The sequence below is a fragment of the Mastomys coucha genome, unplaced genomic scaffold (assembly GCF_008632895.1).
Source record: "Mastomys coucha isolate ucsf_1 unplaced genomic scaffold, UCSF_Mcou_1 pScaffold9, whole genome shotgun sequence".
NCBI lineage: Eukaryota > Metazoa > Chordata > Mammalia > Rodentia > Muridae > Mastomys > Mastomys coucha.
In genome coordinates this window covers 51,429,508-51,456,031 of record NW_022196915.1, presented here as the reverse complement: position 1 = coordinate 51,456,031, position 26,524 = coordinate 51,429,508, and the positions used below count along the sequence as shown (strand labels likewise).

Here is a 26,524-nt window from a genome sequence, read left to right as displayed (position 1 = left end):
TCACACATGTAAGACACAGAAATTGATGCGTGTACGCCCACATACCCATATATCCCCTCCTCTCATGGGTGACTCAGCTCAAGGGGAGCCCAAGCAAGGCAGATGGGAGGTGGCTTTGTAAAAAGGACAATGCAGTGTCCCTGACTTGGAAAGGACTTTGTCACAGGGCTTCCTAATCCTAGCCCATGAACCCCCTAGAATACACAGCATTCCATACTTTGTTTGACTTTTGGGAAAAGCAGAAGTGTTTAATTATCAAGTAGCAGTGCAGAAAGATCCTGGCCTGTGTAATTAAGTACTTGAATCAAGCTGATTTGATGAGGCCAACAGGTGCTCAATTACCTGGTAGCTGTCCATGTCCTCCTCTTCCTCCTAAAAGAAAACAGCATATTATGTAGAACCAAAAACACAATTATTTACCCACAAATCAGGCCTCAGTCCACAACCACAATCCTGTCCCACAGTTCCTGTCTTCTTGTCTAATTGATACATCCCACCTTGGCCTCCTATTCAGCCTCACCAGCCCTCCTGTGTCAGGAAGCTGGTAAGACTAGGAGCTTCTAGGGGAGTGAAGAGGCTCCCCTGACCTTTTCAGAGTCAGTACAATGCTCTCCCTGCTGGGCTTACCACCCCCTACTCCAGGGGAAATCAAACACCTGCTGGCAAAGAGTCTTTACCAGCCAGTGGGGGGTTCTTTAAAGGGGTGGGCCATGGGGGAAGTTAATCACTGCTAGGCTTGGTGGTTTGCCAGGTTGAGAGGTTTTAACTCTCAGTTCACCACACACCAGGACAACACATAGTAACAGCCTAGTACAAGGAAGGGGCTCTTGTCAAGGCAGGGCCCTGAAGGAGGCACCAATGGTAGGGACAGCAATGTCTCAAAAGATTCTGTTCTGCTGTTGCCTTCAAAAAGCACAGAGCAGGCCCAGAAACTTACATGGACGTTCTCGTGGATCTTAGGAGACCTGAGTGGTCTAACTTTCACACACCCAATGCCAACTGACAATATGTACTCTTCCATCAGTGGTAAAGTTCCTGACTCCTGCACAGACTTCACTTCAACTTGAACTCGCCGAGACTGGCCCTACAGCACAGAGATTTGGGAACATAAACACACACACACACACACACACACACACACACACACACACAAGAAAAAAAAATCAGCTTCCTGAGTTTCAAAACTCTGGTTTAGAGAGACCCCTACAGGCTGACACAGAAAAATGCAATTGGCTTTAAAGACATTATCTGTCTCATAACTGTTAAGTACTAAAGCATAAATTCTAACCTAGTCAAGAAAATATATTTTCCTTCAAACAGATAGAAAACAAAATGAGCATATCTTTTATAATTCCTAAATAAGAAGCTAAAAGAAAATGTGTTTTAATGACGATAGGGGCTTGCTATGTAGCTTCAGCTGATGTAATACTCACTACTTAAACTGGCCTAATTTTGAATTCAAGGCAATCCTCCTGGCTCAGCCTGGCAAATGCTGGCTCTGGTATACGACAGAAACCCAGGTAAATGAAAACTTACAAGCAAAGGAAATGCAAACAGTGTCTAATAAAAAACATTCAACTGAGCCAGGTGTGGTTGTTCACATTGTAACTTTAGCACTCCAGATATGGGCAGGGAGATCTCTCTGTTTGAAGTTATCCTGGGCTGCATAGAGTTCTAAGCTATCCTGGACTATATAGAGTTCTGGGGTTACCTAAGGAGACCTAGACTGAAAAAGATCAACTTTCAGACAAGGTAACTTTTATTTCAACTTGCTAAGCTAGAAATTACTTTCAACAGAGATCAAGGTTTATGAAACCGTATCAATCCTGTGGGACAGGAATTTAAACTGGTCAAGCTTGTTCTAGGGCTAGGTAACTTCAAAAGGTAAACAACCTCTCCCCCATCAATTCAACAAGTACATGGATAAGTAAGTTCTCTGAAGTGCGGTGAAGAACAAAATGATTAGACCTACATCGAATGTGGAATGCAAACAACTGTTAAAAGTGTGATGCATCAAGGGTCTCAGGTACAACTGACATTAAAACATCCAGTTGACAGTAAGCTGCAGAAAAGTCACCTAGCCTGTACCTGCCACTAAGCAACTGGTGCAGAAAAACACTTGCAGCTTACGTACATTAAAGCACAGGGTACCAAAGTTGGCATTCAGTCTTGTTTTAAAGATAAGAACTTCCAGGCAGTGGTAATGCAAACCTTTAATCTCAGCACTAGGGAGGCAGAGGCATTTTTTATTTAAGCAATTATAAAAATAATTTTATATAAGCAATTATAATAATATGAGTTTTTAAAGACTTATTATTTTTGTTTGTGTATGTGTGTGTGTGGTGTGTGTGTGTGAATGTGTCGGCCTTAAGTCCCACTCTTCAATTCTAAGTTTCCCTTGAATACTTCTTGTTTTCAACCCAACAAAAAGGCTCAGCTAGTAAAGGTTCTTGCTTCAAGCCTATGACCTGAGTTCAATTCTCTCTTTTTTTTTTTTTTTTTTTTGGTTTTTTTGAGACAAGGTTTCTCTATATAGCTCTGGCTGTCCTGGAACTCACTCTGTAGACCAGGCTGGCCTCGAACTCAGAAATCCGCCTGCCTCTGCCTCCCAAGTGGTGGGATTAAAGGCATGCGCCACCACTGCCCGGCCTGAGTTCAATTCTCAAGGCCCAAACAGCAGAGAGAACCCACTTTTCCAAATTGTCCTTTGATCTGCACTGCATCCTGTGGCATACAAACTCATACATATATAGACACATAAATATTTTTCAAAGGGCTTATTTTTAACCCTTTTAGAGACTACTTTTAAAACATCATTAACTAGTAAGACTTTTGACAATAGAAGAAAATGCACATAACATAAGAACCAATTTTTATGTAAGAAATGGGATTGAAAATGAAAATGAAAACCTAGAAAGGTGCCAGGGAGATGGCTATGTAAAGGACCTTGCCTCCATCACCTAACACCCTGATTTCAAACCCCAGGACTATATATTGAAGGAAAAGAGAAAACCAAGTCTAACAAGCCATCCTCTGATTTCTACATGTGCACAGTGACACCTATCCACAAACATACTCAATAGATAAATAAATGTCAATACATTTAACTATTTCAAAGAAATAGGCTTGACCACTTCATATTTTGTCATCATTATTATCAAAATTCTGTTCAAAAGAATGCAGAATAAGCCATCTAGTATAGAGAAATTTACTATGACATCACAATGTTGGTACCTGTCGGAGCTGGAAGATCCCTCCTGTTGGGACATCTTTTGCAGCAATTACTTCCACAGGACAGTAATCACCATTCTCATTCTGTTCCAAGATCTGAACCCAGAATTCCAACTTTCTGGTGACTTCACTCCACCTAGGAAATATATGCAGGTCTTAGGAAATTATACTTTGCTCTTAACCTCTAATTCTTAACTTCTTGCTCTTGTCTTTACTCTCACCTCTTGTTCCCTCTCTCCCCTTCCCCTTCTCTCCACATGGCCATGACTGCCCTCTACTCTTTTATCTCTTCTCTCTCTCCCTCTCCCCCCTCTCTCTCTCCCCTCTCTCTCTTTCTCTCTCTGTCTGTCTCTCTGTCTCTGTCTCTGTCTCTGTCTCTTTCTCTCTCTCTCCAATAAAGCCTAAAAACTATTTAAAAAAAGAAATTATACTTCTTTTTTTAGGCAGGGTTTCATATATACCAGCTTGGGCTCAAACTCACTATACAGTCAAAGGTACGCTTTAACTTTCAATACTCCTGCCTCCTTCTGAAATTCCAAGTGTATGCCAACATACTTAATTTATGCAATACTGTGAACCAAACCCAGGGCTTCATGCATGCTAGGTAAGCACCCTGTCGACTGAGTTACCTCCCCAGCCCCCAAACCATGCCTCTCTACTTCAATACGGACAGCTTAGGACCCTCCATTCTTAACAGTGAGAATGACTGTAAACAAAGAAGCCCAGTGAAATTATCTTTAGATCAGAAAGAAATGTACAGAACATAATGACAAATAATCTGAACGGAAAGACAAACTGACAGCATCAACCCAGGATGGTTCTTTGTCTTTCTTTCATTTCCAGTTTTGAGAACTAAATTCAGGTGGCCTTCACGTGCTAATAAGCAAATGCTCTGCCACTGAGCTATACCTCACTTGTACTTTTATTTTGTTTAGAAAATTACAATGTGGGATTAGAACAATGGCTCAGAGTTCAACCCCACATAAACATGCATGCATCTGTGTATACACACACACACACACACACACACACACAGAAAGAGAGAGACAGAGACAGAGAGAGAGAACACTCATGGGGGAAGGGGGTATCATGACAAATACATTTGAAAATGGTTACCCAATGATTTAAATACTCTAGTCAGTATACAGAAGCCAAACACAGGATGGTCTTCCCATAGGAAGGTGTCATCCATGACTTGGCAAGGATGTGCTCTCAGATCAATAAGAAAATTAAGAAAAAAAACCTCATCTTCTAATTTAGGATTTACTAAAAGAGAAAATCTGGTTCTCATCTATAATTAGATGGCAGCAAACATCACCTCTGAGTCATTCCCTTTGAAATTGCTTATGCTTATGCCATCAAATGAGCTTCCTTTTCCCATCAGTGATGGCACTCAACACTGGAAAGGGCTAGGGATGCAGAACCGTGCAGCACTTGTCTAACATTCGAGAGGCCCTGGGTTCCAACATCAGCAGCACAAAATCAAACACGCAACCAACAAGAAACACCTGTGAACTAGAGACAGTGTCAACATGAATGCTAATGCAGATTGCCATCCATCTCTCCATGGCTGGCTACTCACACAAAACTCACTATGGTAAATGGCCTTTCTCCTGAACTTCATTTCACTGTTGGTTCTTAAATGCCCACATGCTTTTTTCTACTGTTTTATAAAGCTCAGTGCTCTAAGGAAATTTTACTGGTAGACTACTACCCTAGAGTGGTGATGCTTGGGAAAAGGTAACCAATGATTCATAAAATGGTCATGATTCAATAGTTAAAGTGCTTGCTGCACAAGCATGAGGACCCACTAGAGTCTAGAACACACATAACTGCTGGATGGATCAATGCCTGCCTATAATTACAGCTCTAAGCATGCAGACACAGAACCCCCAGAGCAAGCTAGCTAACCAGACTAGACCTACTAAGTGAGCTCTGAGTTTGAATGAGGGGCTTGTGCCTCAATAAATAAGGTGAAGAGTGATTGAGGAAAACATACCATGTCAATTTGACTCCCACAGGCACTAGCACACACCCACACATGAAAATATGTATGCACACATGTGCATATCACATATATACAAGGGAAAGCAAAATAATTTGAAAATAAATGATGGTCATCTCCAGTAGTATTTTTAAAGCTAGAAACGGGAATCCAATGGATATCAAAAATTCACCTGTCAGGTATGGTGAAATGCCTCAGTGGTTAAGAGCACTGACTGCTCTCTTCTAGAGGTCCTGCATTCAATTCCAAGCAACCCAATGGTGGCTCAAGGCTGTCTGTCTGTGAAGGGATCTGATTCCCTCTTCTGGCATGCAGGTGTACATGCAGACAGAGCATTGATAAACTAAAAATTAACTAATGATTTAATTAATTTTAAAAGATTTACCTGTCCCGAAGACTCCTTGTTTTTGCTTGGATGATCCCCAAATCCCACAGGGCTGGGTTTTTCCGGGGATCATTCATTTTATGTCCATATACTTCAATGGCCAGGGCTCCTTCTGTGAGATATTCAATGAAGTCCTCTGTGATGTTAGCACTGAACTCCTGAAATACAACAACACATTACAGAGCAGCACATACTTGCTTGGCCAGGTATCACATCCTTAATAATACCAGGAAGGAAAGACAGAAACAGTGGCATGCTTTCCTCATAGAATAGATGGTCATTGAACAGTTTCGTTATGGGTCAAAAGCAGCAAAAGTCAGTCCAAGCTCTGATAGTATCCAGCCAAAGGCAAAGTGATAGTCACTACTTTTAGTTTTATTCAGCACACAAAAACATCATCATTAATAATAACAGGTCAGGACCAACTGAAAGAGTAACCAACAAACATGGCAGAACATGGGGTGCCCAGCAGGGTGGTCTCTGACCTCATTACTACCTTCATTTTCACTAAAACATTAGTTTTTTAACCTTTTTATGAAACAAACTTCCTATGGAGAAGAGTGCTCATACATACATGTACATAAACTTGTTTTTCTTTGAAGAGATGTTAACTCTTGCCTGGACATGCTGAATGAACTAACACTCTGGTCTGGGACTAGAGAACACGCCAGCTGAGCACTGGCACAACCAACCAAGACACAGCACTCGATCTTTAGCTGTGTTTACATGAATAACTTGAACACCAAGGCAAACTGAAAAGAACTCACGCTGCAATGATCGAACACAACCATACACTGTGGCTCCTTGCTGGTGGGAGACGAAGACGTATCCACTTCAGGGGCAACAGTCACTGGTTCCTGCTGATCCCAGAAGTCATATTTGCAGAAGACAAAGTGGCACAGATGCTGTGGCAACCCTGTGGCTTGAAGTATTTTAACCTGAAAGGAAAGAAGACTCCAGTCTCGATCAGCAGGCCTCAAGGAGTACTTAACTCAGGTCCTCCCCTGACTCTGTCAAAACCATTCAGCTATGTGAGGCATAACTCATTCAGTGTGGGCCCAAGACTAGGATACAACAATCAGATACCAGGGTGGATTCTGGGTAAGCTGACAAGAGCATCTGAATCCTAGTTTGTTAGAATGTAGGATATCATCATCAATACTGCAGAAGAGGGTTCTGGAAATCAACATCATCCAGCATTTCATAAGGAAAGCACAAAGCCATTCAGCACAATGAGCAAAGCACAAAGCCATGTCTGAATAAATAAGCAGCAAACCTTCAGAAGACAGGCACTTACTCTACCATGAGGTAAGTATAAGGAGAAGCTCTGAAACAGAAACGCTGTGTGCTACAAACATGTTTTTATTTTACTCCTATTGTGAATTTCTATGGGCATGTGGAGGAGGTCAAGACCACAGAGCTTCTGTTTTCTACACTTACCCTGATACCCTCTCCCTGAAGAATGCCAGCAAACACTCAAAGGAAGCTCTGGAGGAGAGGAGCCTAGAGTCTCTGATTACAAAGTATGGCCACAAGCACATGCCCAGAGAAAACGTCTGCATCAGAACCCTTTTTAAAAAGATTTTTATTATTTTTATTAGTTACACGGATGTGTGTACTGTGTGTGGGTGTATTCATGTGAGTGCAAGTTCTTGTGAAGTCCAAAAAAAAAGTATCTGATCCCCTGCTGGAGTAACAGGAAGTCATGAGCTACCTGCCATGGGTGCTAGGAACTTCCCTGCAGTCCTTTAAAGAACAGCAAGTACTCTTAACCACTCTCAGCCATCTCTCCAGCCCAACACACACACACACACACACACACACACACACACACACACCACCGTCTGTGTCTGTATAAGTGAATGTAATGTGTAGGAAGGTGCTCTCAGAAGAGGGCCTCGAACTCCTTGGAGCTGGAGTAACAAGCAGTTGTGAGCTGGTATAAGTAGCTGGTGGAAACAGAAACAAGGTCCTCTGGAAGAGCAGCAAATGCTCTTAACCACTGAGCCATGCCTCCAGCTGCCCATACCAGATCTCAAAGCAGCCAAATATTTTTCATACTTTTGGCAGCAGCATCTGGATCTCAATTTGGAGTTTCTGTGGTAGCTTGTGATGGTGTTGAAACCACAGAGTTAAGAAGTAAATCTTAGAATTTTTAGTTATACTACATTCTAATGGTATGTGTGCTGGCTACTCCTGGTTGTCATCTTGACTGCATTTGGAACTAACTAAAGCCCAAATGGCTGGGTATACCTGTAAGGGATTTTTCCCCTTAATCATTTAAAGTGGGAAGACTCACTTCTCACCTGGATATTTGAGGGGCAAGATTCACTTTTAACCTGGGTCATCTAGTGTGACCAGGAGGATGTTCACACAACTGAGCTGGTCATAAGTTAGCACTTTCCAGCTGCTCGCTTCTCCTAAGTCATCTGAGTCACTTTGTATCTAGTAAATAAATTTAGTAAGAATAAACTGGACCATATGATGTTCTCACAGTTACACAACCTCAACTTGAAATGTGACATTAAGGGACTCTGAGGACACAAAATCATGAAAAACAGGTTTCCTGTATAACATAGACAAAACAGGTCAACAATGACCATTTTATGTCATTTCTTCCTGTTACATCAACAAGCTTGAACCACCAATGCAGCTAGGCTCTGACAGGCTGATGTGTTTTCTCTCTCCATATCAACCTGACCATTATAGTATTCTAGGAGACACTTTCCAGGAAAAAATTTCAGACTCTCTATATGTTTAAAATATTTATTATATACCTTAAATGAGGCAACGTGCTGTGAGGGATGATCCTGGCGTTACACAGATAGAAAAGGATCCTCACCACTTAGCCTATATGTGGTGTAAATGAAAGGCTTAAGCTTAGCTTTCTGCAGGCAGAGATTTATGTCTGCCCTTACAGAGGTGAGGCCTCAGTATTGAAAGCACCGAGATGAATGTCGGCTGGGCGGGGTGCTGCTGAGCAGACATACCACGAAGGCGATTTGTGATAGAATTCCATCTGAAAGCAGTTAGCTCCTCCAGAAATGAGCCTCACTCTAAGGCTGGAATGAACAAGAGGTCAGATGTGCTGACCTGCCCTCTACAGGAGCTCCTGAGGGTTGAGACTGCCAGGAATGAAGACCAGGAATGAGGAAATATACCAAGCACATAGACTGGTTTCCTTTTGTTGTTGTTTTGGTTTGGTTGGTTTTTTTTTTATTGTTGTTGTTTAACATTTTACTATAAAAATTGAAATCGCCACAAGGTGTCAGGATAGCATTCAACTTGCAGCTCAACATGAAACAGCCAAAGTGAACTGGCAAGAATCGATGACACCTGGAGCTTTCAATGCAACGTTTCTGAAAACAGAAATACAGGCATACTCTTTCATTTTGGGAAAACAAATGCAGATGTCTGTACAGCCAGTCATCTCCTCACTCATGGGACCGAGACTGTCCCCACATTTGACTTCCCACAAGAGCTTCTCTCGATGTGATGTCTTATCTGCCCTTGTCTTTTTACACCATGAGCCCCTACAGCTAGGGCTTGGCCACTAAGAAGTATATCCAACTTACATAAACACTGCTTCTTAAGAAATGGTGGATTCTGGGTCCAGAAAAGGAAATGTAGGCAAGATGAGGCAAAATGTCTACTGTATCCAAAACCTATCATGTCTACAGGGCCAACAGCAGAGACTACCACCACTCAAATTTAGGAACATTGGAGCTTTGATACAAGTAATGAATATCCAGGATTCAAAGACACACATATTAAATCTAAGAGTTCATTATGACATAAAGAAACTTTAAAAACCAGTACTTTTGAAATAAAAACACACCACCACCTTTATCACACTCTTGCTTTCCTACTCTATGGTGCATTATGCCTTGCTACTGCCACTCTGAGTCTAGTGCTCTGAGCATACCATGCAATGACATAAACAGAGCAACAGGACAACACAGGCGCTACAAGCAGATTTCAAGGTGAGAGAGTAGAGAATTTGGAGATAAAAGAAACGTGGGTAGTGCCACTAAAGGCACTTAAGAAGTAAGTTTAATGCATGCCGGCGCACGCCTTTAATCCCAGCACTTGGGAGGCAGAGGCAGGCGGATTTCTGAGTTCCAGGACAGCCAGGACTAGACAGAGAAACCCTGTCTCGAAAAGAAAAAAAACAAACAAACGAACAAAAAAAAAATAAAAAAAAACAAGAAAGTTGACTGCACAGTTTATGGCCTTAAGGAATTACTATTTTGATTGACTTTTTTTCTATTTTTTTATTTCTTTGGTTTTCAAGACAACAGGGCCTCTCTCACATACACACACATTGTGCGTGTGTGTGTGTGTGTGTGTGTGTGTGTGTGTGTGTAGGCTAGGAAGTATATGAATAGAGTAATACTCTCTATTCAATCATTTTTTTCTCAGCCACTTTCAATGTCCCAAAGTTTAATTAACAGAACAGGGAAGTTGCCCTGAACTGAACTCAATACTCTGGGGAAGACAGGGTTTCTCTGTATAGCCCAGGCTGCCCTAGAAACCACAGACATCTACCTGCTTCTGCCTCCAGTGCTGGGATCAAGGGCTTGGATCACCACGCCCAGATGAACCTCTTTTTTTTTTTTTATTAAAGTACCCACTATTTTGAAAACACATGCTACTTTTGAATGGAGTATGATGCTAGAATGGCATCAAGCTACTCCTGGGGGTAGGGTTTGGGGTGGGGCAGCATGAAGTGAATGACTGAGCCATGCTGGGCTGCTGGACACTGGAGCAGGTGGGCAGGGAAGGACCACTTTCCTTACTGCTTTCATGTTTTGTATTTTCCATTAAATCTTAACATATTTTGTTATTTTAAAATAGCCATGTTATCTCAGATACATATTTTTTTTTCAGTGACTAACTTCCATTCTTCTTATTTTTTAAGACAGGATTTCTCCACATAGCTCTGGCTGCCTTAAAACTCACTCTGTAGACCAGGCTGGCTCCAAACTCTTGAGATCCACTGGCCTCTGCCTCCCTAATCCTAGGATAAGGCTGTATGCCACCACTGCCAGGCATATTTTACACTGTGAGAGCTGATCTCCCAGAGATGAAATCACTGCCTGTCATCTCAGAAATGGCCACACAGAGCCAGAAAGCTTATATCTCAAACTCTGGTAAGTGAGCACATGACCTCGAGGAAGAGGTTGTGAAACCAAGTACAAATGAGTAAAAGTGAGACTGTTAGTGAGTTAAGAACTGACCCCTCCCACCGCAGGAGCTCATGTCTCAGAGCACTTCAGGCCCCCTCATCATGCAGACAGTTGTAGAAAGCAGCTCAGCTCTCAGCAGCACTAGCTTCCCACTTCTTATAGCTAAGTGCTAACTTACTCCTTTCAACAACCTCAACTATAGAAAAACTTACTGAGGAAGAAGCTTGACCTAGAGTGAATTTAGAACCAAGAGCTGACCTAGGCTTGCTTCTTCACAGATCTTTTAATCACCTCCTTTAAATACTACAGACTTGCTGATTTTGTCACCAAATCCTGTCAGGATTCTGAAGCACTAGCAGCACTGGCCCACTAGGGGGCGCCTGGTGATTCAGACAAGAACTGCACCATAAAGAGGGCGGAGGGAGCAGGTGCCAGGAAGCATGAAACCCTGCATACTATTCACCCAGGAAACACCACAGTACCTGTAAATCTGATGCTACCTGATACCCTTTCTTACAGCCTCACTCTCCCAGAATACTCCTCAATCTCCCTCAGAACCTACCATCTGAATTCACAGTTTCTCTGTACACTGGGCATCTGGCACCTGCCATGTCACAGCAATGGATCATACACTAAAGGCTTCTGCTCATACCCACTGTCCTACTGGACAGCAGGAACCTGACACTTTCATCTCTACCCTGGTGCCTGACATAGGTTTTCGACATAACACCCATGGTTTGCCAGGAACAACGTGCACAGGAAAACTACACAGAAAGGACTGGAAACTGTTTGGCTTGAATGGCACATGCAAAGGCACTGACTAACCAGGAGGTACAGAGAAGCTGGGCCAGGTGAAAATGAAACAGCTAAGGGACAGGACCACTGAGATGCAAACACTGATCTTCAGCAGAAGTGAAGAGCTCTGGTAATAGAAATTCCTATGGGCTGGACAGGTAGGCAGCTCACTCACCCTGACTGCTGAGTGGCAGAGAAAAGAGGTGACTGGTCCAAGGCCACAGAGAGAAAGCACTGGAAGTGCTGAGTGAATCTTTCCAGAAGTATGTCAAGACACAGTCCCTAAAACACTGAACACTAAAAGACTTCTCTGAAAACAGACATTTATAAGTTGTTGAAAATGAGTTTATTGCATAGCCTACAATCTCACTGATGGCCACCCTGGGCTCTTTCTAGAAGAGGTCTTTGGCTTACCATGCAGACCAGCCTGTTCTCCTGGGCTTCCTTGTCAGAGCTGACATCTGTGGGATCATCTCCTCCTGCAATCCTCTCCCCAATGGCCCCACTGAGCCGCATCACCTCCACGTGCAATCGGCCTGCCACCTGAAGAAGGAAGCAAAGCAAACACTGGTTTCTGGGTTGAGTTCTTTCTGCCTGCCAGGACCTGTCTTCCTTGATAAAGCCAGAGGGTAACAATGTGTGAGACACTAAAGGGTGAGTTTCTAACAGCTGCTTTGCAATCTGAGTAAAACAGGAAAGCCCTCCTTATAGCCCCATGGAAACACAGGATGCTCATAAAACAAATACTTATCACTAGTCGGGACTGATTAAAAAACAAAGGTATTAACAAGTGTCCTTTCAGCACCCCTCACTCTTCCCTGCACTGTCTGCTGACTGAGGCAGTGATAGCCAACCTCTCCCTTCTGGTTGATGATCGGCACAGCATACTGTAACTTCACGTCATAAAACAGGGTCTCCAGGAAGACATTGGCCACACCGATGAGACTATGATTTTCCTGCTCATCATAGAATGGGTCGGCACGCTTGAAGTATGACCGGATAACCTAAAAGAGATTCCAAACATACAAATTCAAAAGAAAAAAAGGCTGGACGGTGGTGGCGCATGCCTTTAAACCCAGCACTTGTGAGGCAGAGGCAGGCGGATTTCTAAGTTCAAGGCCAGCCTGGTCTACAGAGTGAGTTCCAGGATAGCCAGAGCTATACAGAGAAACCCTGTCTCGAAAAAACAAAACAAAACAAAATCTCATAAAATGAATAAATTCATTTGACCAACAACCTTTACCATTATATCCTACTTTTTTTTTTTTTTTTTTGAGACTGGATCTCACTACATTGGTTAATCTGGAAATCACTATACAAACCATGGTTGTCTTGAATTCACAGATTCTCCTGCCTCAGTGACTGAGAAGAAGCTGCTGAGAGCACTAACCTTTTCACTGATCTTCTAGGCAAGAAGATCCTACTGAGTTGCTAAATGCAGTACTGCAAATTAGGGCAGCAACAGCAACAGCTGGACTTTTTTGGCATTCATTTTTATATCTATCTCAAAGTCAAAGTAGGAGAGGAATACTGAAGAAAATTACGAATTTAGGCAAAAAATATCATCTAACCATAAAAAGCCATTTCTATTGCTGATAGTCTAAAAATAAATAAATAAAATAAAAGGCTAAGAAAGAAAGCAACTCCATGTGGAAACAAGCCCAACAGGATTGAAAACACTGGTACAGGTAGCAGGCTGTGGTAGTAGTCTACCAAGATCCCTCCCAGGAGGCTGAGGCAGGAAGAGCCTGAGTTCAAAAGCAAGCTGGGCTACAGGGAGACCTTCTCTCAAAAGAAACTTGTAGACTAAAACAAAATACTGTGTTTCTGTTTTAAGCACATACAACTAACTACACGGCTGACCGAAACAAGGAAACCTGGCAGCTGAGGAGCAGCACTAGGACAGAGCTGGGCACTTACTCTGGGATCACAATGCCTTCAGAGACTTTCCTAGCAGTGCAAATACCAGGGTGCACTAATGAATGTGAACCCATTGACTGCAGAGTAACTGTCTGCAGTGTGCTGAGAAGGCCTGGTCCCTACCTCAAAGAGAACCCCAGAGCAACCTGAGACAAACGCACTCACTGACAGATGGAAAGGGGAAATTCTGCTAGAATCTAAAGAGAAGAAGAGATACAAACGAAAATATGCACATGACCAACTACTAAACTACTCACTTAGCTCAACAACTTAAGGACTAACAGAAATTTTACTTTAAAACTAGAACAACAATCTTGGACAAGCATTCAGTGTCCCCAGAGCTAGGCAGATATGGTGTGGCTCCTTCTCAGACTACCTGGGAAGCGATTCTTCAGCAGCTTACCGGGCTGTCTTCTTCACATTCCTTCCACTCCTGGTAGAGATCTCTCATATCCAAAAGCCTGTTCTCCAGCTTTTCCAAAGACCAAATCTGCTTTCCTTTCCCTTTTCTTCTCACCTGGATGGCAGGTTCACTGAGGACAGAGCCTCGCTGCAGACAGGCGATGTCAACAAGGCAGAGTTAGCTGAGAGAATTATAAAGCCTTCTCCTTTTTCTTTCTTTTGAAACAGGATCTCATGTAGCCCAGGCTAGCCTCAATCTCCTGACCTTCTTCCTCTGTTCTTTGCTGCCTCTACTTCCTAAAGGCTGGAATTACAGGAGTGTATCACTTTTTCAAAAGTGTGGGGTTTTACTATATATTCCGCCACCACCCCCCTGTGTGCTAGGCATGTAATCCTTTCACACCACAGCACACATGAAGGTCAGAGGTCATCTTGCAGGAACTGGCTGGCATTCTCCTTCCAACATGTGGATCAAACTCAGATTGTCAAGCTCAGTGGCAGGCACCTTTTACCCAATGAGCTATCCTGCCATTCCCCAAACTGGTGACTTTTTTGTTTGTTTAAATGAATAAAATCTTAATGCTAAGAAAGTAAACTTTGGGTTGGAGAGATGGCTCAGTGGTTAAGAGCACTGGCTGCTCTTCCAGAGGTCCTAGGTTCAATTCCTAGCACACACATGGCAGCTTACAATCTGATGCCTTTTTCTGGCCTGCAGGCATATATACAGACAAAGCACTTGAATACATAAGAAAATACACCTTTAAAAAAAAGTAAACTTAGCTGGGCAGTGGTGGTGCACGCCTTTAATCCCAGCACTTGGGAGGCAGAGACAGGTGGATTTCTGAGTTCAAGGTCAGCCTGGTCTACAGAGTAAGTTCCAGGACAGCCAGGGCAAAAACAACAAACAAACAAACAAACAAACAAACAAAAAAGTAAACTTTAAAGAGTAGCCACATAGAATGTTTTCAAAAGTAAATTATCTAGGGTGCCCCAGTCACTCATCTGAGGGCAAAGCATGTCATAAGTTTGCTCCTCCAAACGACTAAAAGGACAGACAATAAGGCTGGGCCAGTATAAGACGGCATATGTGCTAATTGCCACTGCAGCACTCTTTCTAGACCAGTGATGCTTCCAGTGTGGTAGAAATACTTATGATACTTCAATCTGGGGGCTGAGGCAGGAGGATAGGGAGTTCAGGGCCAGCCTAAATTATAATAAATTGTAATTCAAAAATCCAAGGTGTGGTAGCTCATACCTGTACTCCCAGAACTTGGGAGGCTTGGGGCAGAAAGACTGCCTTGAATTTGAAGCCTTGTCTCAAATAACAACAAAAAGCAGGTATGAAGAAAGGATTGGCCCAAAAGGAGCAAGGAGTGCATGCCTAGCAGCTAATAGACACACACAAGCATATACACACAGAGACACATACAACTCAGAAAACAGAAGGAAGTGGCCTACTAACCCAGTAACGAGGGTAGAGCCCAGTACAGTCTCTGGGCTAGCAGATACCTCCTCACCTTCCTATTGGCATCCAGACTGGAGGCTGGAATCTGGAGGGTCACTTTATACTCAGTTCTTTTATCCAACTCTTCTGCAATGTAACTAGCTTCCCGAACCAGCAGGTTGGCCTTTACGATCTGCTCCCTCAGCCTCATCAAGCTGTTATTCAATGTTGCTTCTCTTTAAGATAAAATAAAAACAGGACTGGTAGAGGCAGGTAGCAATCACACACAAAACAGCATATGGAGAGCATGGTCACAATCAGCTCATTCACAACTCTCTTCTGCAGACAGGAACAGGATACTGACACCTCCCCATGCACACACTGGTCTCTGGACCATGCCACACACAAGCACAGCATTCCTTGCATAGGGCCACAGGTAGGTGCAGGGCTCTGCAAACTCAACTGCATATGAAACACAAAGCATCCTGATCAAGTCAAGATCCTCATGGTAGGACTGCAGACTCTACATGCCTGTCAGTCTCCAGCAGACAGGGATGATGCCTGTATGCAGATCGGAGTAACAGGAGGTTAGTGCTGCACTCTCCAACTGTGGGAGGCGGCATTTAGTGCCATGCTAATTAGACCATAAGAAATCAAGCTGGTACTCTGCATCATGTTAGCATCATGCTGTACCTACCTCACCTTATCAGTCCAGGTATCAACTTTGTCTCCCCCTTTAAAAAAAAAAAAAATCTACCAACCTTCAGAATCTAAAGCATGATACAGTGGTAAAGTAGTCTTTATTCAAAGCCAAAGGCCAGCCAGGCAGTGGTGGTGCACGCCTTTTATCCCAGCACTTGGGAGGCAGATGCAGGCGGATTTCTAAGTTTGAGGCCAGCCTGGTCTACAAAGTGAGTTCTAGGACAGCCAGGGCTACACAGAGAAACCCTGTCTTGAAAAAAACAAAAAAATGAAAAACACAAACAAACAAACAAACAAACAAACAAACAAAAACAAAGGCCACACAGATTGAAAATGGGCAGTATCTAACATGGGATTTTGTTGGTGGTGGTTTTCTTGAGACAGGTTCTCTCTATGTAGCCCTGACTGACCTAGGTGGTCTTGAATTTGCAGAGATCTGCCTGCCTCAGCCTCCTGAGTGATGGGATTAGGGGCATGCATCACAAATGCAGATAACACGGGCAAAATTTCTTTAAAACTTTAAAGAAACCTGAATGATGTGAGCTGGATGGTGGTGGCACACGTTTTTAATCCCAGCACTAGGGAGGCAGAGGCAGGCAGATCTCTGAGTCTGAGGCCAGCCTGGTCTACAAAGTGAATTCCAGGACAGCCAGGGCTATACAGAGAAACCCTGTCTTGAAAAAAAAACAAAAAAAAAAGAAAGAAAGAAAGAAAGAAAGAAAGAAAGAAAGAAAGAAAGAAAGAAAGAGAAAGGAAGGAAGGAAGAAAGAAGGAAGGAAAGAAACTTGAATGTACCAGCAATTCCCATCTTTCCAAAAATGAAAACTAAGCTGGATTGCAGTGTGGTGGTAGAGTACCTGCCTAGCATACTCTAGGCCATGGGTTCAATCTGTGTTGTTAAAGAAACACAGGGAGAAGGGAAAAGACAGAGAGAGGCAGCACATAAGCAGAAACCTGCAATCACAGTGCTCAGGTGCACGTGGCGGCTTTGCTCGCCCGGAGGGCGGCAGTAAAACACCAAGACGACTTCTCTCGATGGTTTACTCAGGAAATTTCTTTTTGTGTTACCAGCTCTTTTAGGTATTACGGCTCTTCCTGCCTCCCAGGCACTGGCCGCCTCCGTGGAATCACGCTTCTTGCTTCTAGGTGCTGCGGCTCTTCCCGCTTCTGTGAAACAGGCAGCCGGAGGCAGCGGTGGCCGTGGCAGCAGCTCCTTCTTCTGCATAGTCACCGCTGCTCTTGCTCCTGCGTAATTGCTGCTGCTCTTGTCTCTGCGTAGTCGTAGTCGCCGCTGCTCTTGCTTCGGTGGAGTGGCGTGGAATGCCCCTGCATGGAATGGCCCTGACTGCCTGGAGAGAGCGCCCCTTTTTATACCCGTGCCCAAGCTCTTGTGGGTCTTCTGGATTGGTTCTCTGGCAATCACCTCATTAGCATACACCTGCTTGGGAGGGGCTTGGTAGCACGCACCTGCTCGGGTTTGATGCATGATTGGTTAGCATACACCCGATCAGGAGACACCTAATTTACATGAGCCCACTAGGGAGGGGCACCTGCATGTGCAGTGGAATCTTCTATCGCTGCCACCACGTGCTGCCGCCACGTGCATATCGTCCAAGTGGCTGCCTACACTCAGGGAGCTGAAGCAGGAGGATTCTAAGTTCCAGGCCAGTCTAGGCTACAGAGTGACTTCAAAGCCAACTTACACATATGTATAAGACTGTTTCAAAATAACAAACAACAAAAAAAAAAGTGAAAGAGGAAAAAGGGAGAGGAAGAAGAAAGTAAAGAGAAGGGAGAGGTGGGAAAGAAGCAAAGGGGAGGAAGAGAATGAGACCCGGCAAGTGTTTCCCCAGCTCTAACGCTCTCGGAAATGTTATTCTTTGCAAGCATCATCTGTATCCTCATCAGAACCTTCCCAGGTAGGGGGAACAAGAGCTACCCAAACAGGCCAACCTACACACCTACCTCTCCTCAGCCCACTGTTTCAAGCGCTGCTGAGCACTGGGAGAATGGAAGGAGAGCCGGTCCACACCGCGGCAGTTCTGCCTCTCAGGAGATAGCCTTCTTCGGAGCTGTTCCAGTTCGTGTTCGTACATGAGCCTCTGGCGCTCCAGAGCAGACCGCTTCTCCTCCTCATGCTGCTGTTCTAGGCTGCTCAATATGGACTGCATTGGGTCTGAACATGTGTGAAGAAAAAAGAAGCGTAATGAGTAGGAAAGAATGACATACTTCAGACATCCATCATTCGAACTGCCATACCCCAATACCATCTGAGGCAATTTGGCATTCTTACTACCAGTTATTTGTATCATGGACTTTAGATAGACTTCACACTGCAGAAAAAAGACAGGGCTAAAATATGTTCTGGGAGAACCTTAGGTTATGGCAATTGCTCCAGAAATATAAGAAGCCGCCAATGGCAGTCACACTTGAAACCTAGGGAATTCCACCCATGAGGACAAGTTTGCAGTGATTTGTCCATCACAGAAGAGAAAGTGAATGTTCTGCAAATACAATTGATTAGAGCCAAGGGCACAGAGTTCAGAGGTCAACAAGGGAAGGTGTCATCAGTCCCTACCACAAGCACAGCCTGTGCTCACCATTGCTGCCCAGAGCCTTCATGGTCACCTCCATCTGTGCATACTCAAAGTTGAAGTTGATCTCGCTGGACACCTCACTGGAGGAGTCGCCGTCGGCATCCAGCTGCTCAGAACTGCTGTCGTTTTTCAGGGATGCCTCACGGTCCTCGTCCTCTCGCTCTGCTTTCTTTTTCTTTTTTGGCAGATTGAGTCTTAGGGTGAAATTAAGAGACATTACTTTTAAATTAACAAGGATACTTACTGATTACATTCTTTACATACTGGCATTTGCTTGAGGCCAAGGGAATGACAGAGCTTCTTATTCTAGTAGCAGACATAAGACATCCAGGTGTGTATGTGTGGTTACAGCAGAGTCCACACAACTTTTGCAAGCTGGGTGATACAGAAAAGCTGAGGACCACCTCAGGATGGAGAACTAAACCTGGAGACAAGCTTCCAGAGACTTTAGAAGTAAAACACCATAATGCACACAAAGCCATACAGACCATCTGAGAGGCTTCAAGACCAGTCAGCAAGGCTTTAGTGTGAAAAGCAAAAAACAGAAAAACATTGACCAGAAGCTTGCATCCATCTAATCTTTCCTCTAAATTCAAACAGCAAGTAGCATACACATAAGGATCAGCGACACTTATGAGAAAAGTCCACTTGACAGCTGAAGCACACTGGCCAAGGACAGTGGCCAGTCTGCCTTACCATGTTTGGGAAACAGTGTCATGGTCACAGGTGAGAACCCTCCTTTGCAGCAGCTCCTGGACAGAGTCCACCCAAGGGGACTCAGAGGAAGATTTCTATGCCCTGCCAGACTGTAAAACTGATGCTGCGTCCTTGGTGGCCCTTTTGTCCCTGTGAGCTGAATGGATCTTTCATGGCTACAGGGGCACAGCTAAGCTATGGGGAAATGCCAAGAAAATGGTAGAGCATAGCCATGGCCTTTCTGAGGGGCATAGCTCACTCGAGCAGTCACCTCCCCAGAACTTCTCATTCTGTCTGAGAATATATGACCTGCTTACAGCCCTCAGTGTCTGGGAAGCTGAAACTCGCGGGAAGCTGAAAGAAGCCACCAACCTCCTTCTGGAAAAAGGAAACTACATCCAGCTTTTCTACTACTACTCTTCAGACAACAGGAAAAATAGCAGTGTGTACAGAGAGATGACTGATAGATAGAGCAAATCCATCGGGAAAAAAAATGAAGTAATTCTGATACCAGATTTTTTTTGAGGGTGGGGGAATCTTACACTGGGAAGAAAAATAAATGCACAAAAGCTTAGTACTTCTGATGAGGAGACTTGACATTCTAAGCCCCCAGGGTTCACATATATATGAACAAACATATGAGGTATGCATACAACATAATCATACGAGCATAAGCACACACATAATAAGGTGTTGTTTTATGGTGTTCACACTTAAAATGACTCTTCTGTTTCAAAACAGGGTCTTCAGTGGTCTCCCATTTTTCAGGGATGTGTGCAATGTCATACCTGAAGAAATGGTTGTTTCCCCACAGTATCCTGTCCCCATGATGCAGCTGGGTGGGACTGGAGACAGAAGACCCATTGACAAATGTTCTGTGGGGGAAAGAGGACAGCATGAATAGGATTGCCACTCTCTTGGCTTCCACTGCCCTCAATTTCTTCAAAGAAAACCTGCTTTTACATCTTTACTCACTTACCTCAAATACTGATGACATTAAGCATTACTATTCCAGTCTTAAAAGTTCTACACATTCACTGCTGACACTGTCAGAAATCAATCCATTTCTCAAAACTCTGACCACATTAGACAGTAGCAAGAAGTAAACATGGAGCCAGGACAGGTAGTAATGAAAGACTGAGCAATGAAACAAAGCACAGCCAACCCAGCTGGATAGAGTCAAGTGGCCAGATTCTAGAAACAGTGGCAGAGACCAGGGATGCAACATGAGATCTCCAGGGAATCCTGCCCATGGCAGAGACCATCTTCACATCCTTTTAGCCATGCTGTTTAGCTCAATAGCAGACTTCCACAGTAGACATGGTGGGAAGAACACTAGCATGGAAGGAATTTGGAAGCACGGGAAACAAGCAGCAAACTACGCCTGTGCATATTCCCAGGATACCAGCCCCACGCCTCGGTCCTGCCAAGTGACTCACAGGCTAAGTGGGCTGTCAAGTACACATTCTTTACCTTGACATGGAAGGCTTTCCCTTTCTTTCACAAGGAGGTCCTCTCTTTCTCCTTCTCCTCCTTCCAGTGAAACTCAGCTCCTCTGAAACTAGATTTCTTTTCTGTACACTAAACATGATCAACTCTTCCTCCACGAGGGAACTGTTTATTACTTCATCAAGAGACAAGGTCCCACCAGGCAGTGGTGGAGCACGCCTTTAATCCCAGCACTTGGGAGGCAGAGGCAGGCGGATTTCTGAGTTCGAGGCCAGCCTGGTCTACAGAGTGAGTTCCAGGACAGCCAGGGCTACACAGAGAAACCCTGTCTTGAAAAACCAAAAAAAAAAAAAAAAAAAAAAAAAAAAAAAAAACCAAAGAAAGAAAGAAAGAAACACAGGAGGCCAACCTGACATTCATATAGACTATGCAGTTATTAGCCTGACTACTATCCTGTCTAAGACTCACATAGATCACACTGATGAGCAGCCTGTCCCCTGTGCTGACACCCATGAACCTTGAGCCACCCTGCTGAAGCTGCACACACAGTCTCCTCAGAGAGAAATGTTTCACTGGACTGTCCTAGGACCAAGCAGTATGGCACTGTATAAACCCTGAGGAAACCTGACTTCTAAGCATAGAACACCTTTACTATCACAACTGATAAGGTGAGAAGTTTCCAGAAATCGCCACTGCTTTATGCCACAGATGCCCTGGTACACACAAAGCAGCACTTCAGGCTTCCTGGTAAGCAGTGAGCAGAGGGGGCCTATTGCTAAGGAGAACAACTGGCAGCATTTATTGCCGGCAACAAAATTGCATCTTTAACAAGAACTTCAAGTTCAGGAAAACTTTTGTCCATTTCCTCCACCCAAAGAAGTTATCCTAAGTTGAACTCCTTAGACTTGTCATTTAGATTTGGGGGCAGTATCTGGAATGACTGCATGTGACAATGATGGGGTGTCAGGATGACCTGGGGTAGAACTGAGCTTTGACTGTATGAGAGAGGGTTAGGGAATTACTTCCATCACTAAAAGTGTAGCTAACAGGGAACTCCCACATAAACACTGGCAGAGCTTAGCCCCAAGGGTCAAATAGGACCTAGCAAGTTAAAAGAATGGCAGAGCAGAAGAGAAGTCTGGTGACTTCTAGTGACAAACCAGAGGCGAGTCTGCCAGCTGGGCAGGAACGGAAGCAGCCTAGACAAGTTTCACATCAAGAAACAGTAAAGGAGCCTGGAGTGGCTAAGAACATAGATTGCTCTTCCAGAAGACCTGAGTTCGATTCCCAGTACCCACATCAGGTGGCTTATAATCACTTGTGGTCACAACCACCTATAGGTCTAGCTTCACAGAATCCGACACCTCTGGCCTCCTTAACCATCTGCACCTACGTGTATAGCCCCACACACACACGCATAATATATACATATATACATACACATAATTAAAAAGTAAACAAATCTTTTTTTAAAGGACAACATGGGAGTGGGCAGTAGGGACATGATAGATGCTAAGATTAAATAGAAAGGGCATGGTACATAACAGGGTGAAAATAAAAGCAGACCAACATCCCTCAATCCTCCTGCACCTCATGTACTTCACACTAACTTAAGCATGTTACCTGGTATTCTTCTGAGGAGTCAGCATGACCTGGCCTTCGGGTGTGATGTCTATGATGCCGTGCTCAGGGAGAATGCCCATCCCGCAGAGCTGGATGTCCTGAGAATTGGCTGACCCTATCAGCGTGTGCTCCTAAGAAAGAAGCAGAGTTCACTGTGAATACTGGTAAGAGCAGCTTCGCTCAGCGGCCTCAGCCACGCACTCTGAAAGCAAATGCATGGTGGTCCCCGCAGTTCATTACATGAGATCTAATTCCTTTAAAGAAGTAATACCTCTCCAGTTGCTGTCTTACTTAAGCTCAACATAAAAGTTGATATTCATGTCTGTTTACATTTGCTATCTGTTACCATCTTGATTCTAAATATTTTATACCACTCTCAAAGTTTAAGTTATGTATCAATAATATATCAAAATATGGTCTGAAACTACAGTTTCAGAGCTGGCCCTTGTAGGTGGAGAAAGAAGGATCAGGAGTTTGATGGCTGCCTCGGAGCCAGCTATGGCTACCCAAGACTCTTTCAGCAGGCAGACAGACAGACAGACAGACAGACAGACAGACAGACAGACAGATAGAAACAAACTAACTTACTAACTACTTAACTCTTTGGTCTCAATCAAAACAAGACAACTACAAAGATTAAGAACTGTTTAAAGAAAGCACATGGGGACCAGCAAGATGACTCAGCAGGTAAGGGTACTTGTGCCAAGCCTGACAACTTGAGTTCAATCCCCAGAGCCAGCATGACAGGAAGAAAGCTGACTTCCACAAGTTTTCTGCTGACCTCCACATGTGGGCCTCATTTCAGAGTCTTTTTTTTTTTTTTCTTAAGATATTTTTTTCCCTTGGGGCTGCTGAGATGGCTCAGCAGGTAAAGAGCACTGACTGTTCTTCTGAAGGTCCTGAGTTCAAATCCCAGCAACCACATGGTGGCTCACAACCACCCATAATGAGATCTGATGCCCTCTTCTGGTGCATCTGAAGACAGCTACACTTATTTATAATAATAAATTTTGGGGCTAAAGTGAGTGAGGCTGACCTGAGTGAACAGAGGTCCTAAATTCAATTCCCAACAACCACATGAAGGCTCACAACCATCTGTACAGCTACAATGTATACTCATATACCTAAAATAAATAAATAAATCTTATAAAAAAAGATATTTTTTTCTTAAATTTTCAAGCATATGTGTGTTTTGCCTGCATGTATGTCTGTGCAACATGGGCAGAAGAGCCTGTGTAGTCCACAGGATGACTTCAGATCCTGAGGGACTCGAGTTGCAGATAGTTGTGAGTTACCATGTAAGTGCTTGGAATTGAGCCCAGGTCCTCTGGAAGAGCAACCAGTGATCTTAACCACTGAATCATCTCTCCAACCCCTTTATCTCAACTTTTAGTGTCATATCTTCAGATCTGGACCAGCTACCTAGTCAGTCAGGGTGCCCCAGGTCAATTCCTACCCTGACACTGAAAGGAGCTTCTTGCCCACTGTTCAGCTGGAGCCTACTGCTCTCCCCTGTACAAGCTGGGAACTCTGCTCTCCTTCTCCCAACCCCACCCACACTGAAAAACTGAAGAAAGGAATGGCTCCAAAAGCTCAGTTCTACATTCCTGGCAGCCAATGCAACCCTCCATTCTGATATGGCCAACCTGCCAAGTGCCTGCCCAGGTGCCCAGCTTCTGATCATACCCGGGCACAGTCCCGGTTCATGGCTTACAAGCCGAAGGTCTATAAAACCTCCTTGCCTTAGCCAGGGTTCAAGATTTCCCTAGCTCTATTCTTTAGAACAGAAAACCTGTCCGAGAACAGCACCTAATAAACCTGAATTTATCTGCTTTTAATCTGGTCTGATCTGGTCTATATTTATGTCATCCAGAGGAGAGAAAATACCCAACACACACACCTACCATCACAACTAGCATAGAAACTGTACAAGGCAGGATATCCTGATTTCTACCTGCTCTGAGCCCTCATGAAACTTAAGAACCAGTCATTACTGAGTTTCTGTTTTGCAAATGCTACTTTCCTCTTTGTTTGAACTGTAAGCTATCCAAGACTCTTACAGCTGGTACAACCAACACATGACACAGCCTATAGTGGTACCTGTAGACAGAGCAGATTACAAGTCAGTAGGGACAGAAGACACCAACTCAAACAGATGAAAGTATAATCCAAGTTGTAGAAAAAGAAATTCATTTTTTCAACAAATATTCTGAGCACCAAATATCAGAAAGTCGCTGATCCTTAGAGACACAAACTGTAGAGTTCCAGATAGAGTTTATATTTTAAAGGACAATCTCAGTCTCTCGTTTGAGGCTATAGTGATTTGGAGGGTACACTAGGATCCCAGACACTAACTTCAAAAGGCCCAACTATGTGAACTCCTTACTGCTCAGTGTTTAAGTCCACAGTGTGCTTTAAGCAACAGCAGAAAGAAAGATAAAAATTCTCAAAGACTAAGTATACACAGGCCTATAATCTCAGCACTCAGAGGCTGAGACAAGGAGATAGTTAAATTCAAGGTCAGCCTGAGACCCCGTTTCAGAAACATGCTCCACCCCCCCACCACGCACACACACACACACACACACACACACACAACACACACACACATACACACACACAGAGGTTATCTAATGAGTACCTAAAGCTGCATTAAGATGATACAGGGTAAGCAAAAAGGGTGAGCTAGTGAGGGACTGTGCCTCTATCTATGTAAGGATTCCAAAAGTTGACAGTAAGAGGTATAGCAGAATACAGATGGAGGGGCATGTTGTAGAAGAGAAACTCCTATAGTCTGAACCCAGGAAGGACTTCAGAGTTGGTGTTGGGAGAGTCATCTAGAGGTAAGGTCATCACATCTGAAGTCACATCCACGCAAACTGACTTAAAGTGCAGCCTCCAGACTCCCCCATCCCACATAGTGGCATTTTCTAAAAAGAGATCATTCTTTGATTGAGCTCACCCTTCTGAATGTGCCCTGTCATGAGTATGGTCTTGCCATTGGGTGAGCCTGGCACTGCCTCAGACTGAGCCCAAATGGGGCTGACCATTCTGGAAGAGAACCAGCTCCTCCACACAAGGGGCCAGCAATGTTCTGACTCCTCCGGAAGTCCCTTTCCAAAAGCTCTGCTGATTTACTGAACTTTTTACTTATAGAACGGACATCAACCAGATTGCTTTTATGTTGTTGTTGGGTTTTTTTTGTTTTGTTTTGTTTTGTTTTTTGTCGAGACAGGGTTTCTTTGTGTAGTCCTGGCTGTCCTGGTACTCACTCTGTAGACCAGGCTGGCCTCGAACTCAGAAATCAACCTGCTTCTGCCTCCCAAGCGCTGGAATTAAAGGCGTGCACTACCACCACCCGGCCAGATTGCTTTTTTGTGAGTTACTTTGTTTTAGTTTTCTGTTATTCATCCTGTCATTTGGACTATATCATCTCTGAAATAGAAGTAATTCCAGACTCTGGGAACCTAGGTCAGTGTGCCTCGGTGCCATTCTACTATGCATATTCCTGAAGCCCACAAGTGCCTGAAGCCTCTGTTCTAACTTAAGATGCTGGGCTAGGAAAGAGAGAGCATTCCTTGCCTTGCAAACATGAGAACTTGAGTTTGACTCTAGAACCCACTTACAAATGCCAGGTATGCTTGCTATCTAGGTCCCAAGGAGGCAAAGACAGGAGGGTTCCTGGAGCTCACCTGTCAGGCAATCCTGAATAATTGGTGAATGTCAGACCAAAGAGAGATACTATCTCAAAGGAAGAGATGTCTTTTATGAGCATCACACCCAAGCCTGATCCCTGATCTTCACATGCATGCCCATACTACACACTCTGTTGTGTATATGTACACACACATAGTACACAGTATATTAAAATAAAAAGCTGCCATTACTGTTCTAGAGTGCCATGAGAACTGCGAAGACATATTATTTTTAATTTTTTATTTATTTTATGTATATGGGTACTTTGTTTGCAAGTATGTCTATGAGTCACTTGCATGCTTGGTACCCTTGGACGCCAGAAGAGGATACTAGATACCTCAGAACTGGAGCTACAGTTTGATTTGTTTGTTTTGTTTTATTTGATATAGA

General features: G+C 43.8%; 1 protein-coding gene and 1 non-coding gene across 6 annotated transcripts in view; both read right to left on the bottom strand.

The window, feature by feature from the left end:
• Kif13b (kinesin family member 13B) overlaps positions 1-26,524 on the bottom strand; it is a 169,918-nt gene that overhangs the window by 44,250 nt on the left and 99,144 nt on the right. For all 5 annotated transcript variants that reach the window (XM_031362706.1, XM_031362709.1, XM_031362710.1 and 2 more), the window contains 13 exons: positions 22,439-22,569; positions 20,155-20,241; positions 18,674-18,864; positions 18,039-18,249; positions 15,445-15,607; positions 13,929-14,075; positions 12,460-12,609; positions 12,020-12,148; positions 6,389-6,559; positions 5,622-5,779; positions 3,235-3,367; positions 938-1,084; positions 343-372 (listed from right to left, as the gene is read on the bottom strand). In XM_031362706.1, the coding sequence (XP_031218566.1) occupies positions 343-372; positions 938-1,084; positions 3,235-3,367; positions 5,622-5,779; positions 6,389-6,559; positions 12,020-12,148; positions 12,460-12,609; positions 13,929-14,075; positions 15,445-15,607; positions 18,039-18,249; positions 18,674-18,864; positions 20,155-20,241; positions 22,439-22,569 (1,848 nt within the window). The remainder of the gene's footprint in view (positions 1-342; positions 373-937; positions 1,085-3,234; positions 3,368-5,621; positions 5,780-6,388; positions 6,560-12,019; positions 12,149-12,459; positions 12,610-13,928; positions 14,076-15,444; positions 15,608-18,038; positions 18,250-18,673; positions 18,865-20,154; positions 20,242-22,438; positions 22,570-26,524) is intronic.
• Positions 9,982-10,115, bottom strand: LOC116085486. The gene has a single exon (XR_004116590.1). It is a non-coding gene; the product is annotated as a small nucleolar RNA SNORA36 family (small nucleolar RNA).